We start from the raw sequence: 20,791 nt of genomic DNA on the forward strand, positions 1-20,791 counted from the left end.
CATCAATGATGAGAGAGAATCATTGATCAGCTGCCTCCTGAACACCCCACACTGTGGATTGAACCCACAACCTGGGCATATGCCCTGACCGAGAATCAAACTGTGACCTCTTGGTTCATAGGTCGATGTTCAACCATTGGGCCACACTGGCCGGGCATATAAATATTTCTAATGAAAAATAAATGTATGTTCATAAATACCACCTAAAAATAAAAGTTATTCAAAGCTTTTTTTCTTAATGAAACATAACCCTGGACAGGTAGCTCAGTTGGTTAGAGCATCATCCCAATAAGCCAAGGTTATGGTTTGATCCCCAGTCAGGGCACACACAGGAACATCCAAGAATAAACCAATGAATGCAAAAATAAGTAGAACAACAAAAACGATCGTTCTCTCTCTCCTTCCTTTCTCCCCTCCCTCTCTCTAAAATCAGTATATTGAAAAGAAGCATGACTTTTTTTTTTGCATGACTTTAATTGTTCATAATAATTTGAAATGTTGGCTTGTACAAGAGGATATCAAAAGCTGAGAAAATAGATTTATTTGTTTTTCTCTTAAGCAACAGTGGAAATTCTGAAGTCAATTTTCAGTATTTTAAATAATGTAGAGTAGGATTTTTTTCTAGGTTGGCCATAAACCAGTTGTTTAATTAACATCTAATACATTCTAATAAATCTTGTAAGCCTCATAGCTTAATATGGAATACAGATATTTAAACTTGAACTTTTTAACATATCTTCACAGTGTAAATTTTCAGACAAAGTGACTATTAAGGAAGAAAAAGAAAATATGCATGAAGTGTGCAAAAGGTCTGTAACAATTTTTAAATCTGTAACTTTAAGACAGTTATTCATATGATTTGCATCTTGAGTATGTTTTTCATTCTGTGCTGTATGTGCTTGGACTACTATGCCATAAGCCACACATGGGCATTATTTAATTAATATGTCAGTTATACCTAGATGTCAGGGATATTGTAAGTTACCTTAAAACTGTCACTAAGTTTTTTGAGCCCTTAAAATAGTTTTTGAGAAAGGCATAAGGAATAATGATCTATATAATAAAGATGTAATATGCAAATGGTCGTTACATAATGACCGACAGCTTAACGACTGGATCACAGATCAGCAGGTGGGTGGGGCAGCGAGCTACAAGCGGGTGGAGGAGAGCTACAGGAGGGGGCAGGGCAGCAAGCTATGAGGGGAGTGGAGAGGGTGGTGGGGGGAGCTACAGGAGAGTGGCAGCAAGCTACTGGCGCACGGATTTGCGCACAGGGCTACTAGTAAAAGAATAAGGACTATGTATGTGACTTTTATGATGGTAAGAATGGCGGAAATCAGATGAACATTGCAGTTTGCAGGTATTTACATGACTGCAGTGATTAGTACTGGGAGTTACAGTACACTCACTAGAACATATATAGGTACCAAATTTAGGGTTGGAGGATACCTTGGAGACCATCTGGTCCCATCCTCCACCCCCATTTTGCTGTTGTGGCCAGAGCACACTCAGATCAGGTAATGAATATGTTCAAGTCTTTTATGTTAAGCCAGTGGGTTTCTTTTTTTTTTTTTTAATATATTTTTATTGATTTCAGAGAGGAAAGGAGAGGGAGAGAGAGATAGAAACATCAACGATGAGAGAAAATCAGTAATTGGTTGCCTCCTACATGCCCCCAACTGGGGATCAAGCCTGCAACCCGGGCATGTGCCCTTGCCTGGAATCGAACCTCGGACCCTTCAGTCCACAAGTGCATGCTCTATCCACTGAGCAAACCAGCTAGGACAACCAGTGGTTTTCAAAGTGTGATTCTTGGAGCAGCATCATGGGGGAACTTCTCAGAAATACAAATTATTGGGTCCCATTCCTGACCTCCCAAACTCTGGAGATGGGGCCCATGAACCTGTTTCAATAAGGCCATCAGCTGATCCAGATTCATGCTAAAGTTTGGGAACCATTGTATTAAGGAAAAGCCTAGGTAAAAATTAGATTGGCCTCCTTTTTGTATGACTATTGATTCATGACTATTTGGAGATCTTAAAGAAAAACTAACAGGGTTAACTTTTCTATTGAAAGCATTCTGCTACAACTAAAAAGTGTCATTGCATCCTGTAGAGTTGTGTTATCACTTTGGCTCTGCCATAATGACCAGGAGTGTGACCATTAACCTGTGCTTCAGTCATCCAATCAAAAATAAAAGAATTTTACTAGAGAATCTTTTCCATCTATAAAATTCCATAATTCCTATTTCTTTTGTTTTATGTTACTGCTTTTGTTTTATTTGGAGAGGAGTTATGTTGATTGCACACTGATGTCCCAAGTTGGGAAGAGAACTATGTTTTATATGTAATTTTTTAAACTCCATTGGTGCTAAGTTTCAACTATTATTAAGTGTGGGCCCCTTTTCTTACTATTTGTATTCTCTTGTGGCCTGGGGAACCTCAGCTGGAAATGCTTATTAGAATTGTTTTTTAGATAAAATATTATAGTATCTGAGTGCTCTTCTAAAAAGGAAATTCATTTATATCTGTCAGTTCTGAGATGCTTCCCACCCTCCCCCTTGCTTAAGTTATTTCTTTTTCTAGATAAGTTTCTAGATAAGTTCAGGTTAAGTTTTTCTAAAATTGGTTATATAGAATCTTGTATATTAGAATATAGTCAAAGCTGTTTAAATGAGCAACCAAGAAAAATACATTTTTTAAACTTCTTCCCAAAGGAAGCTCTCAAGTACATGTATAAATTTATTATATATACTTGTCCTGAAGAATAATTTTTAATTTATTTTATTGCACTCTCAATAGAGTAATTGAATGATCTTTTCTGGATTGGAACACTAGGCCAGTGCTTCCTCAAACCTTTTGTCTGGCATGATCAAAAATATTTTGTTTTAGTTTTAATTCCACCACCTAACTCCTACCCCTATCCCAGTCATTTAACAAGCTTTGGTTTTCTAGCTAAGAAGGTAGAAACAACCTGTTAAAAATACTGAATAATTGGCCCTGGCCAGGTATCTTGGTTACGGCGTCATCCCAATATGCCAAGGTTGTGGGTTTGATCCCTGGTCAAGGCATATACAAGAATCAGCCGAAACCGGTTTGGCTCAGTGGATAGAGCATCGGCCTGCGGACTGAAAGGTCCCAGGTTCGATTCCGGTCAAGGGCATGTACCTTGGTTGCGGGCACATCCCCAGTAGGAGATGTTCAGGAGGCAGCTGATTGATGTTTCTCTCTCATCGATGTTTCTAACTCTCTATCTCTCTCCCTTCCTCTCTGTAAAAAATCAATAAAATATATTTTTTAAAAAAAAGAATCAGCCAGTGGCGTGGCCAGTGTGGCTCAATGGTTGAGTGTTGACCCATGAACCAGAAGGTCTTGGATGGATTCCTGGTCAGGGCACATGCTGGGTTTCAGGCTCAATCCCTAGTAGGGGGTGTTTAGGAGGCAGCTAATCAATGATTCTCTCTCATCATTGATGTTTCTCTCTCTCCTTCTCCCTTCCTTTCTCTGAAATCAATAAAAACATATTTTTTTAAAGAATCAATCAAAGAATACATAAAGTGGAACAACAAATGTCTCAATCTCCCTCCCTTCCTCTCTCGAGCTAATAATCTATAAATACCAGATAATCATAGTATAATAATAGTATATAGGAATGTATAGCATTAGGTTGTATTCCTACTTAATTTTATTCTCATTACTTTGTTTTTGGAATAAATTTAAATTGTGATTCTGTTTTTTCTGCTCACACAGCAAAGATTCTAAAAATGCAGAGATTATGGTTAGTGAATGTCAATTAGCAACACTGGGCCCAAAACCTCTGTGCTTATCACTGCCACCTTTGAATCTAAGTGCTTTTCAAGAAGACACCCTAAAGCCATGGATGAATGGTACTATTTTCTCAATAAAATTATGTTGGCATTTGATAATATAGAAACTATATAGGAGATTTTTCTACTAAAAACAAAAAAGTAAAAAAAAGTAAAATAGAATATATTAAAATTAAAGGATGTGTACATTTAGTACTTTTGATGAAATAATTTCTGAAGTATGTATTTATGTGATATTGGTAATACAAGTAAATTATAGGTTATACCTAAAATTTCATACTTTAGTTGATTATTTAGAATATATTTTAGAATGTGTCAGTTCTTTTAATAATTCATAATGCTTTGATAAAAATAAGCTAGATTGAAGAATTAATTTAGAAACAATAAAATGTTTTTGTGCAGCTCACACCTAACTCTTCTGTACCTTCACACTACTGACTTCATGCAACCTGTTATATACTATAGCAACAAGCCCATGATGGTCATGTATTTTATCTTGAAAACCTTACAGGTTTCATAATGAAAATTACTGCAAAGCTATGCAGCGAAAGTTTTAGCTTGTTCCAAATTATATCTGGATGCTGCCAAAAAAAAGAAAATTATTTAAAATTTTAAAAAGTTTTATCTTTAGAAAAAAAAATTTAAGATCCTCTTATTTAAAAAGACCAACATTAAGGAATATGATGCCTAATATATTCATCAGCTCAGGCTGCAATAACCAAATACCACAGACTAGGTGGCTTAACCCTTTGAGTGCCAACCAATATTCTAGGAACTATGCTAAAATTGCCAAGGCATTTTTGCTGATTTTACAGCAGTTTAGGGAAAAAAATTATGAATCGCAAGTAAATGAAGTTACATATTCAAAAACTTAAGGAAACCTTTACTGCATTGACATATTTAGCAATATCATCATCACTAATAAAAGCAGACTTAGAACTGGACGCCATTTCAAAGCTTTGATAGTGCTCCCAGCACTTTAGGCGAAAGACTGGAGGAGCACGATTGCGCTCCCCGGCACTCAAGGGGTTAAACAACAGAAATTTATTTTGCATGGTTCTGGAGGCTGGAAGTCCAAGATCAAGGTTCTAGCAGGGTTCAGTTCCTGGCTCGCATGGCCTTTCCTTTGGTACATGAGTAAGCTCTCTGGTGTCTCTTCTTATAAAGACACTAATTCTATCAGACCAGGGCCTCACCCTTTTGACCCGATTTAAACCTTAATACTTCCTTAAAAAGCCCTATCTCCAGATGAAGTCACAGTGGGGGTTAGGGCTTGAACATATGAATTTGAGGGGGGTCACAGTTCAGTCTGAAGCACCTGGGATGTCAGTAGCTTTCTTTCCTTAGAAAAAATTATTGTGCAACCAGAGACCTTATATGCATATATGCATAACCTATGGGCACAGACAATAGGGTGGTGAAGGCCTGAGGCGCAGGGCGGGGGAGGAAAAAAGGGGACATATGTAATAACTTTCATCAATAAGGAATTATTTTTAAAAATATTGTGTATAGTATTGTGTATAATACTTCTCTGTTTAATTTAGAGATAATCATTTGAATGCAGTGCTAATGCTGCTGTGTAAGGCTTTTAAGAAAGTATCTTAAAAAATAAAAAGAAAAAGAAAGTATCTTTAGCTTATAATAAATTTTAAATTTAGGTCTGAATATACTTAAAGAGCACCTAATCTGTAAATCATTCTGTATTTCACAGAACACCCATGGCAGCACAGTCTATGAATTGAGCATGAATAGAGTCCCAAGTAAAACTTTAAAAGCAGACAGTAGTGGTCATCTGTTTAATTGTATAAAATAAATAAGTTGTAACCTATTGGTGTATAAAGTCATTCTTAATTATTTTTAGATTTCAGATTTTCAGGACAACATTATGTCCTAAAGTTGCAGAATCCTGAAACCTGTGAAATATTTAACAGGGAAAAGATTGTAAGGGTAAGTCCCACATTTTAAAAAAGTAATTGGCCCAGCCGGAGTGGCTCAGTTTTTTAAGTGTCATCCTGTGCACCTAAAGGTCGCTGGTTCCATTACAGATCAGGGCACATACCTGGGTTTCGAATTTGAACCCCTGTCGGGGGAACGTACAGAGGCAACTGATCGATGTTTCTCTCTCACATCGGGGTGTGTGTGTGTGTGTGTGTGTCTCCGTCCCTCCCGTCTCTCTAAACATGTCCTTGGTAAAGATTAAAAACAATAAATAATAATCTTATAAAGCACATACTTTGGGCTTTTCTGGTTGTATTTCCCTATCATTTTTTAACCAGTTCCAGATATTGTATGGATTTTTTTGAATTGGGGTTGGTGGTAAAGAGGCAGAAAATTTGTCGTGATTCAGAAGATATTTACAAATAACATAAAAGGTTGAAAGCAGAAGAGGGGGTAGATATCCAAAACAGAAAATATGGGATAAAAAAAAAAAGAAAATACAGGATAAATATTCCCTATGATGAAAGGGAATAGTGATATAGAAGTTTGTCACAGAAAGATTTGACTATCATTTGACTTCTTCTGTTCATCTGAAAAGCTAAGGAAAATTTTGGTTCTAATAAATATATTTGAAATACGATGCATATTATAATAGAATTAACTTTTTCTGAAAGCAAAAGGGGGCAAGCTACACAAGGAAGAGGGACTAGATCAGCTTTTTAAGAGATACAAAGTAAAGCACTAACTTCGATGAATATTTTACACTAAAGGAAATTGCAAAAATTTAGACAACTCACTTTAATTGATTTTTCATAATTTTTGAAATGTAAATTGTTTGAAGCTTTATTTTTTATCAAGTCAGCAAGCAATTTATTTTGATACTGTTTTGGGGTATATATTTCTGATTGCTTCAAATGTTTTCTCACTTGACTATAATAAGTATTTTATATTTAACACAGAAAGGGAATTTGTCTTATTTTCTAGGTGTTTCAGAAGTCCCTAGGGTTGATGATACCCCATAGATATTGCAAATTTCATTTTAACACGTTACGTGGCTGTGAGCGATCACAGTGCAAGTTTGCTCACGTGCCTGAGCAAGGGGATGAAAAGGTAAAGTATGTAAAGTCTGGTCAGTGTTTTATCTTTGAGTCAATAAATGGTTATTTTTTAAATGACCTAAATAAGGCTTATTATAATGTTCAAGGATTTTCCTCCCTTCTGCAGTTGCTTATAATCTTGACTGTTTTCTTGACTCTTTCTTTGACAGAGATTCTCTAATTACTGTTTTTGTAATTCAGCATGTATTTCAGATCTGAATTAACCTAACATCAGCTTCTTTATTCCATTGCTTTAAATTCACTTTTAAACAAATGGAATAAGCATAAAGATAGGATTGAAATTTGTATAGTTTTTATGAAATATCAAAAGGTAATTTTACATTTTTCACAACTTGCAGGTTTGCATGGATGTGCTTAAAAAATATATAAGCATCAACGAGCTGTGTTTGCTACAACGTGCAGGTATGAGACAATGAAATGACTACTCTAAATTCATTAATGTGTTTCAAACCACGTACTATTGTATCTTACAGTTTGAAAGTAGTTTAGTACTTTTAAGTATGAAAACCAAATGCCTTAGAATAGTTCTGTTGATCTTAGAAAGAATTAAAAATAAGTGCCCTGGCTGGGTAGCTCAGTTGTTGGAGCATTATCCTGTACACCAAAAAGTTGCAGGTTCGATTCCCAGTCAGGGCATATACCTAGGTTGTGGGTTCGATCCCCAGTCGGGGCATGTATGGGGGAGGTATCCAATCAATGTTCCTCTCTCACATAGATGTTTCTCTCTCTCCCTTCTCTAAAAATCAATAAAAATATATCCTTGGGTGAGAATCTACACTAATAAAAGAGAAACATGGCAATTAGCGTACGACCGCTACCCTTTTCATTGGCTAATCAGTGAGTATATGCAAATTAACTGTCAGCCAAGATGGCTGCCGGCAGCCAGGCAGCTGGAAGTGAACATGAGGCTTGCTTGCTGCGGACTCCAACGTTCCCTGCCTGCACTGCCGGCCTCTGAACTACAACTCTAAGCAACTATGTACTATGTTGCAAATAAGAAGATAAACAAAACCCCAGAAACGGGCTTTCATTCAGCCGGGCTTTAGCAACATTGTATCGATGTTTTCAGAGGCGAGGCCTCAGAGCTAAAGCTGGCCCAGAATAAAAAAAAAAAAAAAGAAAACAAGGAGCGGTTGGAAGCTTCAGTCACTCGCTTCCAGAAAACAGCCCTCAGCCCCTCACCCAGACTGGCCAGGCACCCCAGTGGGAACCCCCACCCTGATCCAGGACACCCTTCAGAGCAAACCAGCCGGCTCCCATCCGTGCACCAGGCTTCTATCCTATATAGTAAAAGGGTAATATGCCTCCTGGCACCGGGATCAGCGGAGCAGTGAGGCTCCCGGCACCGGGATCAGCGTGACAGGGGGCGGGGCCACAACCTCCCTATCCGCCCTGCTCTGTGCCTGATAGGGGGGAGCTCCCCAATTCCCTGATTGCCCTGCGGCTCTGTGTGTGACAGGGTGCAGCGCCTCAACCCCCGCCCCCCCACGGGCCCTGCTCTGTGTGTGACAGGGTAGAGCTATAACCTCTCCATCAGCCCTGCCCCGAGTGTGACAGTGGCGGCGCCCCAACCCCCTGATCGGCCCTGCTCTGTGGGTGATAGAGGGTGGCGCCCCAACCCCCCTCCACGGGCCTTGCTCTGTGTGTGACAGGGTAGAGCCATAACCTCTCCATCAGCCCTGCCCTGAGTGTGGCAGGGTGCGGTGCCCCAACCCCCCTCCACGGGCCTTGCTCTGTGTGTGACAGGGTAGAGCCATAACCTCCCCATTGGCCCTGCCCTGAGTGTGACAGGGTGCAGCGCCCCAACCCCCTTATCCGCCCTGCTCTGTGTGTGACAGGGGGCGGTGCCCCAACTCCCCTATCGGCCCTACTCTGTGAGTGACAGCGGGGAGTTCCTCAACCCCCTGATGGGCCCTGCTCTGTGCGTGACAGGGGGCACGCCCCAACCCCCTGATCGGCCCTGCTCTGTGCGTGACAGGGGTTGGCGCCGCAACCTCCCCATCGACCCTGCCTTGAGTGTGACAGGGGGCGGTGCCCCAACCCCCCAATCGGCCCTACCCTGAGCGTGACTGAGGGTGGCATCACAACCTCCCGATCCGCCCTGCTCTGTGCATGATGGGCCGGCGCCCCAACTCCCCAATCGGCCCTGCTCTGAGCCTGACCAGGGGCTGCACCTAGGGATTGGGCCTGCCCTCTGCCACCCGGAAGCAGGCTTAAGCCAGCAGGTCGTTATCTCCCGAGGGGTCCCAGACTGCGAGAGGGCACAGGCCGGGCTGGGGACCCTCCCCCCCACCCTGTGCACAAATTTTTGTGCACTGGGCCTCTAGTCCTATATAATAAAAGTCTAATATGCAAATTGTCCCCTTGGGTGATAGTTTGGGATACTGGGAGTTCAACCGCTCACTATGACGTGCACTGACCACCAGGGGGCGGCTCAGAACATGGCGGGTGTTGGCAACACGCTGCGACCTCTCACCAGCTACCTGGGGGCAGAGGTGATAGGGATGGAGGTGTGGTGAGAATGTGGGGGGGGGGGGGGTCCGCCGAGCTCACTCTCACTCGCCCTGCTACCCTTCCCCAGGATGCCAGGGCTCGCACGCCAGGGAAGCCCCCACACTCAGGTGCTCCCCTCCCCCGCCCCCCCGCACTCAGGTGCCAGGCACCCATGAGCTGCCCGCCCTGCACCCACACGGTGTCTTCCGGGTGAGCCGGGTTGCAGCCACCAGGACCACAGGGGCCAGTTGGGCTCCCCCTGGGTTTGCACAGGAGCTGGTCTGCGAGGCTGGCTGGAAGAGAGTGCACTGTCCGCCCGGCTTCTGTGCGGCGCCACTGGGCGGCCCAGCCTGCAACATCTGGCCGTGCTCACCACATCTCCATATGGAGGCTCGGGCACAGTGACTTAGGTGGAGGGGGACACACGGGGACCCGGAGACCCAGGTGCTGCCCAGGGCCCAGAGGTCAGCTGGGACCTGCCCTTCCACACCAGATGCTCACGCTTTGATCACTGGCCAGGCCTAGGGGCTGCACCATGCACTAATTTTGTGCACCGGGCCTCTAGTTTAAAAATAAAATAAAAGGAGAAACTATATTAACATTTTAATAATTTAAATTTTAAAGTATTTAATGTCAAAAAGGAGGGATGCATGTCAATTAGTGGACTATCACACTAGCTAACAAGTTCTTTGCAACTATACCTTCTTTTTTAAACATCTGCAGTTTCTGTTTTATTAATAAGTTACAGTAGCAGACATTGAATTTCCCATGTTATCTGTAATCTGCTTCTTATATAGGCAACTATACAGATACTGCAAAGTGAATAGCCGGAAGAATTTTTCTGTATGTGCCAGGAAAAAAATTGTAGTATATAAAGAAACTTTGGAATAAAGCTGAATATTATCATAATGTATTAGTACATTTTTAGTACAATGTTCATAATCATAAGCTGGAATAAAAAATATCCTCAAGGTCAACATGTTGGTGGGGTTAAAACAACAAGAAGGGGTATATGTCAAAATATAGTCTTGCATCCATCCCCAAATTATAAAGTTTGTCATACATGACCAGGCCATTGCCTGAAGACTTCCTAGGAGTGAGGCTTCCTGGAAGTTCATATTGAGACCATGATGTATGAGACAGTTTGGACCTGTTTTTTGTGGAGAGCCTATGAGTTAGTTTTCAATCTAGTTCCTAACATGCCTGGTTGGCTTCAAATGTCATTGCCATTAACTTTTGCTTTAAATTACAATGGAACCTCGTTTTTTGAACTTAATTCATTCCGGAAAGCTGTTGGAAAACCAAATTATTTTTGCCATTAGAAATAATGTAAATTGAATTAATCCATTCTAGACTTCCAAATGGTTCCTTGTTTTAACCTTTCGTATATACAGTACATGTGTAGTGTACTATTTAATCTGTAAATAAGCACTTGAAAAACAAAAAGGACATGAAATATAAATGAAATTTTAACAAAAAGAAAGAAAATGTAAAAAATGAAAATTTAATAATAATTATAAGCAGCAAAAAAACACAAAAATATTCACAGCACAATATTCTGAGACTTTAACAGTGGTAAACTGACCCATACTCACCCATTCTCTCCTTTTGTTTATCCCCGGAGAGATGCATGACTAACCATACAGGCATCAGCATGAAAGGGTTGTCAGGTTGAGAAGCAAACTGTTTGAGATGGGAGACATTTGAGAATCGAGGTTTGACTGTATTTTCATCAAATATTTCTGATATTGGAAATGTACCTTTTAAGAAAATGAATTTCTACTACTCAGTCTTTAAAACTAGAAAAATTGTCCAATTTAGGAAAGATGAATATCTTAAAAGTAGCAAATGACTTTAATATATTTTTTCATTTTCAGTAAACATGTTTACAGAGTACTACAGAAAGTTTCCTCCTGGTATACACTTTGATTTACAAGTGCTAAATGACCTCCTGAATTCTTTACTCAAGCATTGCTTATTGAAAGAAGTATTTCAGGTATTGAACCTCAGCATAATGGTTAACACGCTGGTAAGTAACCTGAAAATATATTATTTTTAATAACTTAATTCCTCTATTATAGTTCTTGTTTATGTAATTTAAGTTATAATTTCCACATTTGTTGACTACTTCTAGAAAACACTTTTTTTCAGCATAGAGACATTTAAAATGTACTGAAAGACATGAACATGAGTGTAATTTTTTTGTTTTATCCAGCCTGCTCTGAAAATATTACTAGAAATATTTGAGTATGTGGCAACTATGAAATTAAGGAGTGCTGTACCTGCTTTAATTGGTATCTTTTGCAAGGTATGATTTTATTTTGTCTTTTATTCTCTGGTAGTGAATAATCAATTGAAAGAAAATGATTTAGAAAGAAATAATGATTTTTCAAAAAAATAATGATTTCTGCTTACACTCTTAAACTGTCTTTTATTCACATTCTTAATGCCAAAGAATTCTATTTTTAGAAATGTTTCTTTTCTCCTGAAATAGGGTTTATAAACAGACTCCAGTGACTAACAGGCCTTCCCTTTAAATAAATAGTTCCAAGCACTTCAGGTGACTTCTTTCTGATTCGTAAACTATCCTCATATCTACACCTTAAGGATAATTATAGAAAATTTTCCTCTTAGAAAAAATCTGAGGTCATTTCTAATAAAAATAAATGTATAAGTAAATATACAAATAGAAAGTCATGACCAAAACAAAGAAAGTAAATGGAAAATGGTGGCTAGTAATTAATTTTATATTTGGCATAAACAAAAAAATTATGGCTCTCTAAAAATATATTAAAATGTTTACTTTGGTTGAATACTTCCTTGTATTTGTACTGCCCCGCCATTTATTTCTGAATAGGCCTAATAGCCAGAAAAGCCCTCATTTTCTTTAGGAAGCAGCATTGGAACTACTCTAGCAGATGAACAGATATTTCAATGAATACCTCTAGTTCCACATTACAAAACTTGACAGAATTACTTGCCTGGAAAATTGTTTAATTAGATATTATTGATCACCTCTAGGAGTTGTAGAAAACCTCAGTATGATACTTCTCAGGAAGTTTACAATCAGGGATAAGGTATACATCAGTGCTTTACTACAGGTGGGATGAGTAAAAATAAGGGGTAAAGTGACAAAATTGTTGAGATAACTTGGAGAACAGGAAGAATATTCAAGTTTAAAGTTCAAATCACAGTTTTCTTTTTGCTTTAAATTCTTGAAGTCGGGTGTCTTATTATGGTTTCCAAGTATTTGAAGAAAGTATGGTTTAAATTTTTTAAGGAGTGTTAATTCTACTTGTCAATGTTTCACTTTCCCCATCACTCTCTTAGTTGTTTCACACACTTTGTGGTTTTCAACGCTTCCATATTTTTATAAGAATGACTATGGTAAAGATAAATATATATATTTTTTTTCCTCTCTTCTTCAGCTTGTTGAAGCTGGGCTGTTGCTTGACCCAGAACACTTTAGCTATATTGTTAAACTCTTACACCAAGTACAAGCCCCCAAACAAGAAATAACTGCAGTTCTAGAAATGAAATCCAGGTAAGAAAAATCACTATAATTAAGGCGTGTGTGTGTGTGTGTGTGTGTGTGTGTGTGTGTGTGTTGGTGGGGACTTATAAAGGATGAAGGCAAAGCACTTATCGCTATTCACATGTGCAAACATCTAGTTACACAGTGTACGCCTTAAGCCTTTCTCCCGTCTCTTGTTCATGTTTTAGTTACATTGCCATTAGTCAAGCTGCCTCTAGCCAACTCTCCTGGCCAGCCTCACCAGATCATTCTCTGTACCTAATTTCATCTCAGTGCCTGGTACAGTAAGTGTAAAAGGAATCTCTGTTATCCTCTGGTTCACAACTTAATTCTACTTATTGTGCTCTCATATATGTATATAAATTACCTTAATAATTTTTTCTTTCACTCTTGTCATGTAAGCTAAGTAAAATATTTTAGTTCCTCTCTTCCATTCTTTTTCTCACTGCTTGCTTTTTCTGTTCAACTTATGGCCTTCCAAAGCCCTTTAAAAAAAACTATGATAATTATAAGGGTAGTACCATAATATATCTGTATTGAGTAAAAGAAAGGCCATAAGTTTTTTTTTTTAATTACTAAACTGTACATACCAAAAGAATAGCCTCCAAATTATGTTATTCTTCCCCTGAGCTAGAGGCTCATTGCTGCTGGAGTGTCATTGCAGCCAGGTCTTGTCAGTGGACAGGACTAGGAAAGATATTATATATGCATATGAAAATATGTAAACCTATGTATAGGAAATATGTGTATACAAAACACACATAATAAAATATTTCTCTTTGTATGCATATTAAAAAACAGCTCATACTGATAGCTTGATTCTAATCCAACACCATGGGTTTATTTTAGCCTTTTCTTATAAATTTTTCTCTGACAGTGAGAAATCTGATTCTCATTATCTACAATATGTTTATTCATTTATTCTATCCTATCTATCCATCCACATAAAGTAGTCTCAGAACTGCTAACTTACACCCCTGGGGAGAGGGATTACTATCTTGAGTTCAGTATTAGTAAAAGCTGTTTTTTCTTTTGCCTTACAGTATTCAGCCAAAATACTATTTCCTACATTAACTTAAGGTAGTTCTTTTTTCCCCCACTCTCATTCAGTATGGTTATTATAGAATATTTAGGTTTATTTGTTACTGTTTGTACTATGTTTTGGAGTTCTTCTACATCCTAGTTAGTTTTATTTAGGGAGGTATATAAAACATTATTGTTACTTGTAAGAATCAAAGCTGTGCTAAAAAGTATTCAGTGAGAAGAGTTGCTCCTCCTTACCCCTACTCCCCATTTCCATTCCCTCCTTCCTTCTACTCCTTTTTTTACCTACACATTGGAAGTAACCAGTCTTTTAGTTTCTGGTTAATCCTTCTTATTCTGAGCAAATATATATATATGTATTTTATCTTCACTTCTTTCTCACATAGAGTATAGCATACAAAAAGTATTCTTTACAACTTTGCTTTTTTCACTCACACAGTATATCTTGGAAATCAATCAATCAATTCATAGAGAAATTCATCACTTTTTATAAATGCAAAATACTCCATTGTGTGGATATATGATAAGTAACTGGTATTTCAGTTCTCTCCGATTTGTTGCAATAAAAATGGCACTTGTTTGTTGATTTATTGATGGTAGCCATTCTCTCTGATGTTTAGTGACATTGAGTGTTTTTTATAGGTCTATTGCAACACTCTTAGTTTAATGGTACCTTCTTCTTTCCCTTTTTTCTTCTTTTCCTCTTTGCAATTGCCAAAGGTTGCTTCTCCTTTCCATTTTTATCTTTTTGTCCTTTCCCAAAAGCTATGCATTTCAAAATTGCCTTCTTTAAATCATATAAAATTTTTTAAGTTCCTTCTGTGTGCTCTGTGTTCTACCTACCCATACACTTTTTTTTTTCAGCATTTTTAAACTTGGTGTGGACTTAGTCTTTGTAGTGGTTTTTTTTTTAAATATTTCTTATTGACTTTTAGAGAGATAGGAAGGGAAGAGCGATAGATAAAAGCATCAATGAGAGAGAAACATTGATTGTCTGCCTCACACATTCACACATGCCCCCCACTGGTGACTGAGCCCACAATTGGGGCAGTGCCCTGACTGGGAATCGAACCAGTGACCTTTTGGCTCAGGGGTGGACACTCAACCACTGAGCCACACCAGCCAGGCTATAGTGGTATTTTTTTTTTTAATCAATGTTAGATCCCTCTGGTAGTTTCCATTTTTTTATTCTCCCCACAGGTTTGTTTTGTTTGGTTTTTTTTTGGGGGGGGGGAGTGTTTTTGCATTGTTTTTGTTTTAGTCTGACTTTGCTTGTGGAGCAGTGAAAGTGGAGTGGGAGCAGTAGAGATCAAGGGCATCAAGTGCTGTGATTTAATACTTTTTCTCTTTTCATTCACCATTATTTTGAAGCTTTGGCATTCTGACTTCCAAGTTAGGCTTAAGGTATGGTTTTGTGTGGGATTTCCTTTGTCCTTATTGTTGCCCATGGTTTGAGGAGGAAATAGTATCAAGTAGATATTTATGCAGTAGACGTTTTTTTAGCTCTAAAGACTTTTTATAGTATATTAATGCATTCTTTTTCCTCCAGTCTCTTAGGTATAAACTGTAAAATAAATGAATTAAGAGCAATAGTGACTTTTGGGGGAACAAATGACACTTTAACACTTTCCTCTATTGTTAAAGGTTACAAATGAGGCAATTTAAAAAGAACTGGACCTGTGATTTAGATTTAGCCTTGAATGAAATAAAGGTATGACACTTACTTTTTTAAATAAATTGCTGGGATCATTGCTCAGAAACATTGAATAGTAAACCCATTTTAGGAAATGTTTTAGAAATGTGGCTGTTATACAGAGAAAAAATGATCAAGGGAAAGAAAGTTTAATTTTTTTTAATACTTTGAAATGCAAACATAATTTCTAGAATTGTGGACTATCCAAAAAGTAATTCTGGAAATAATTAGTTTCAAAATTAACTTACGTTAAGGTGTAATAATCTAGAGCTTAGCCTTTATTTATTCATTCATTCATTCATTCATTCATAAAGAAGAAGAAACATTGATTTGTTGTGTCATTTATGCATTCATTGGTTGATCCTTTTTTTTTAAATACTCAAAGATATGATTTACTGACTTTTAGAGAGGGAGATGGGGAGAGAGAGAGAGAAACATCGATGTGAGGGAGAAATATTGATTGGCTGCCTCCCGTACACACCCCAACCAGGGACTGAGCCCCCAACCAAGGTATGTGCCCTGACAGGAATCTTACCCCACTTTGTGATCTATGGGACAATGCTCCAACCAACTGAGCTACCTTCCAGCATTTGTTGATTTTTACATGTGCCCTGACTGGAGATCGAACCTGCAACCATGGTGTATCAGGATGAAGCTCTAACCAACTGAGCTCCCTGACCAGGGCTTAAAGTTTAGCCTTTAATTCTTATCACTGGCAGACTCATTCAATGCACAAGCAAGTTGGCTTACTTGTCATGATCCATGGATGGCTACAGTATGTGAAATGACAGGAAAGCCAAGATCAGCATGCACTCACCTAGCATCCTATCCTATATAATAAAAGCCTAATATGCTAAGTGTCCAGTTGTCTGGTCATCAATTCAACCAATCAAAGCATAATATGCTAATGATATGCTAAGACCGTTCAACCACTCGTTATGATGTGCATTGACCACCAGGGGGCAGATGCTTCAACCAGTAGGTTAGCTTACTGCTGGGGTCCGGCCAATCGGGCCTGAGCAAGATGGGCCAGACATGCCCTGGACCCCTCCCGTAGCCCCTCTCTGGCTGGCCAACCTCCCACGACCCTCCCTGGCCCCTATGGTGCACCAGTGGGGTCCCTCGGCCTGGCCTGCGCCCTCTCGCAATTTGGGACCCCTCGGGTGATGTCAAAGAGCCAGTTTCGGCATAAAAGACTAATATGGAAATAGACCGAACAGCGGAATGACTGGTCGCTATGCTGTGCACTAACCACCAGGGGGCATATACTCAATGCAGGAGCTGCCCCCTGGTGGTCAGTGCGCTCCCACACAGGGAGCACCACTCAGCCAGAAGTCAGGGTCATAGCTGGCGAGCCTCTCCCGCCTCCGCGGCAGCACTAAGGATGTCTGACTGATGGGTTAAGCCCGCTCACTGCACCGGCCTCTAGTTTAGAGTATAAGAAATAGAGGGCTTTCAGGATGATTTTACTTTTTAAGATAATTTTTGTACTCATCTAGTACTTGTTGATCTAATCTTAATTAGTATTTATATGCTTGAAATAATTTTTTGTTGATTGGTGTGGAAAACTGTTTCTTAATTTATAATAAAAAATAATAGTAAGTTTACTAAAATTTACTTTGTAGCCCCCTTTTGTAGAAGAAATTCCATAAAATCTATCTCCACTATCTAGTTCAATTTTAAGGGTGATATCATTAAGTACATTAGGAACTAGTTAATTAAAGCAAATATACATTTCCATCTAGAACTTACAAAGGCTCTGCAATAGTCAGAAAAGCAAATTATACAATAGCATGTTATTGATGTTGTAACACTTGTCAGTAAGTTTCTAAGATTTGCAGAGATTGTATTATTAATTTCTATACATTTAATGCCTGCATATGCCTACTGCATAATATGTTTAACAGCTTTCTAAATAACAGCTTTTTTTCTGTTTTGTTTTTAATAATTCTAATAGCATTGTAAGGAAAAAGGTGACTGGACCAAATTGGGAAATTTATACCTTAAGGTAAAAATGGACTGTGAAAAATTTGTAGATTTCCAGAGATTTTGTACTTGTGTTGCTGAAACGCTAACAAAAGGCTATAAAGAAGAAAGACCAAATGTTCCATTTTGTGAATTTGCTCAAACAGGTAAAATGTCACTGTTTTGGTATGAGTTTTGTGTGTTAGGGTAATGTAATATTCTTAACAGGAATGTAAAGCTCTTAATATTTCCCATGTTGAGGATAAGTTAATATTGCAGGTTTCAGATACTTTTCCTGTTTATAAATTTTTTCATCTACATATTTTTAAGCTAGGTTAACAATATAAAGTTAAAAATTGGTGTCTTAATATCAGATGTTTCATGTTCTTATTTTTCTTTTTATTCAGATTGGTAAAACTGTTGTTAGCAAATTATATTGGAGCACCTGAATTTTTGAATCATTAAAATTGTTACAGTCTTCACTATTACAAGTCACCAAAATTCATATATTTTTGAAATTTTATTTTTACATGAACTCTTCACTGCTATATTCTTTATCAGGGGCTGGCAAACTTTTTCTGTAAAGAACCAGATAGTAAATATTTCAGGCTTTGCACACATCACATATGATCTATGTCACATTTTTTTTTCTTTTCAAAAAAACCTTTACAAATTAAACTAAAGAATTCTTAGTTCACAGGCTATATCTAAAAACAAGCCACAGGCCACATTTGGTCTGTGGCTATAGTTTGCTGACACCTGGTGTTTGTGCTCATATCATTGATTCCATATTAACTTGCCTTTTCCATTTTTTAAGTGACTATTTCACTTTCTTCCATATGCCTACTTTGTGTTTCAGTGAGCAAAGATCCGCAAAATAGTGAAGTAGATAAAACTTTGCTGGGAAGAATCGGAATCAGTGCTATATACTTCTATCACAAGCTGTTGCAGTGGTCCAAGGTACTTTAAATTTTTGTTTTGGCTTGGTATTGAAAGTGTTTCAAATTTTTGAACAGAATATAGGTTAAGTTACAAATTTGCTAATAATCATCACAAGTGACTAAATGACTCCCAGACCAGTAAGTGAATTATTAGGTGCTATATTAGGCAAATGTGGAAAGGACATGGCATCAGACTGACTATTATGAAGAATTTCAGTGTAGTAAACACTTTAGGAAACTGCTAAATATATTTATTTGAAGCAACTTTCAATTCAGAATTTATTTCCTCAGCTCCTGAGTAGCATTGTAATTGTGCAAGAGTTCAAGACACCTTTTTAAAGATAAACCCAGGATATTCACAATTAATAGAACTCCTTAAAAATCACCTCCTAGAATGCTCTGGAATACTATATACTATATATCTTGATGTCTGCCTTTGAGGTTAGCTCACCATAAAAGTGGTCTAGTGATTCCAGACCATGTTATACTACCATTCTTTAGATTTCCATGAGAGATGGTGGGTAGGATTAGATTTAGTAAACTTAAGTAGAAGATAAGAAATCCAAAATTGGGAGTAAGTGCTGAGGGATGGAGTAACATATATAGAGTGGGACAGTTGAAAGAATGCTCATTATTGAATCAACTATTAATATGTATCTTTTGTTACTTTCTTCTTATAAAATGGTTATTTCAAAGTTGAATGAGTTCAATGACATTTAAGTACATGGTCACTCATACACATACAAAAGTCATGAACTTTTTAAAATTAAAAACAACAGCAGAATCATTGTAGAAGGTCCTCAGTCTCTAAAGTCTCCAAGAGGTTTAGTACTGTGCTTGCTTCGGCAGCACATCTACTAAAATTGGAATGATAGAAGATTAGCATGGCTCCTGCGCAAGGATAATACGCAAATTTGTGAAGCGTTCCATATTAAAAAAGAAAATAAAAAGAGGTTTAGTACTCTTTGTATAGTAGGCCTGGGATGGGCAAACTGTATCTTATCTCAGGCCTCACAACCTAGTTTAAGTTTGATCTTAGCATTAATATCTTGGACATTTAATGCATGAGAAAGGACTACCTAACAAGAAGACCATTTTTAAAAACACAGATTGGCCCTAACAAGTTTGGCTCAGTGGATAGAGCGTCGGCCTGCAGACTGAAAGGTCCCAGGTTCGATTCAAATCAAGGGCATGTACCTTGGTTGTGGGCACATCCCCAAGAAGGGGTGTGCAGGAGGCAGCTGCTCAATGTTTCTCTCTCATTGATGTTTCTAACTCTCTATCCCTCTCCCTTCTGCTCTGTAAAAAATTAGTAAAATATATTTTTTTAAAAAAACACATTGATTTTGCTCATATTTTAATTTTAATAGGTTATTATTATTTCTTAAGAGGCTGGTGAATTTCTATTTTAATTAAAATTTTCCACTGTCTTATTTAGAACAGATATTCTTAGTTTTTTTAATGAAACCTAGCTTTTTGAACATAAAAGTAAAACCATTGAAATTAAACTAAAGCAGCTAACTCTTAAAAGTGCACTATTTATATCAGGGGTCCTCAAACTACGGCCCGCGGGCCACATGCAAATACAAATATTGTATTTGTTCCCGTTTTGTTTCTTTTACTTCAAAATAAGATATGTGCAGTGTGCATAGGAATTGGCTCATAGTTTTTTTTTTAAACTATAGTCCGGCCCTCCAACGGTCTGAGGGACAGTGAATTGGCCCCCTGTTTAAAAAGTTTGAGGACCCCTGATTTATATTGTCAAATTAAAAGTACCTTAACATTATAATATGCATCTGACTCAAAATAGTATAACATAATATAAAACAAGGGTCTTCAAACTAAGGGCCAAGTCTGGCTCACAGCCTGTTTTTGTATATCTTGAGAGCTAAGAGTGTTTTTTACATTTTTTTGATATATATTTTTTTTAATTTATTATTATTATTATTATTATTATTTTAAATTGATTTCAGAGAGGAAGAGAAAGGGAGAGAGAGATAGAAACATCAATAATGAGAGAGAATCATTGATTGGCTGCCTCCTCCACACCCCCACACTGGGGATCGAGCTTGCAACCCAGGCATGTGCCCTTGGCTGGAATCGAACCTGGGACCCTTCAGTCCACAGGCCAATGCTCTGTCTACTGAGCCAAACCGACTAGGGCGTTTTTACCTTTTTTAAAGAGTTAGACATTAAAAACAATAACCAAAGAAAATGTACAACTGATCGGATGTGACC

The 20,791-nt window shown here is 38.1% G+C and overlaps 1 protein-coding gene and 1 non-coding gene across 2 annotated transcripts in view; both read left to right on the forward strand.

Moving 5' to 3' along the window:
• TOPAZ1 (testis and ovary specific TOPAZ 1) overlaps positions 1 to 20,791 on the forward strand; it is a 45,735-nt gene that overhangs the window by 13,486 nt on the left and 11,458 nt on the right. The window contains exons 5-15 of the mRNA XM_070391448.1: positions 745 to 809; positions 3,750 to 3,886; positions 5,688 to 5,773; positions 6,749 to 6,874; positions 7,221 to 7,284; positions 11,253 to 11,404; positions 11,591 to 11,683; positions 12,804 to 12,919; positions 15,599 to 15,665; positions 17,605 to 17,779; positions 18,472 to 18,572. Coding sequence (XP_070247549.1) covers positions 745 to 809; positions 3,750 to 3,886; positions 5,688 to 5,773; positions 6,749 to 6,874; positions 7,221 to 7,284; positions 11,253 to 11,404; positions 11,591 to 11,683; positions 12,804 to 12,919; positions 15,599 to 15,665; positions 17,605 to 17,779; positions 18,472 to 18,572 — 1,182 coding nt within the window. The remainder of the gene's footprint in view (positions 1 to 744; positions 810 to 3,749; positions 3,887 to 5,687; positions 5,774 to 6,748; positions 6,875 to 7,220; positions 7,285 to 11,252; positions 11,405 to 11,590; positions 11,684 to 12,803; positions 12,920 to 15,598; positions 15,666 to 17,604; positions 17,780 to 18,471; positions 18,573 to 20,791) is intronic.
• On the forward strand, positions 19,387 to 19,489 carry LOC138992837 (U6 spliceosomal RNA). The gene has a single exon (XR_011468165.1). It is a non-coding gene; the product is annotated as a U6 spliceosomal RNA (small nuclear RNA).

The sequence above is a fragment of the Myotis yumanensis genome, unplaced genomic scaffold (genome assembly GCF_028538775.1).
Source record: "Myotis yumanensis isolate MYYU_CA2020_CCGP unplaced genomic scaffold, mMyoYum1.0.hap1 SCAF_14, whole genome shotgun sequence".
NCBI classification, from domain to species: domain Eukaryota; kingdom Metazoa; phylum Chordata; class Mammalia; order Chiroptera; family Vespertilionidae; genus Myotis; species Myotis yumanensis.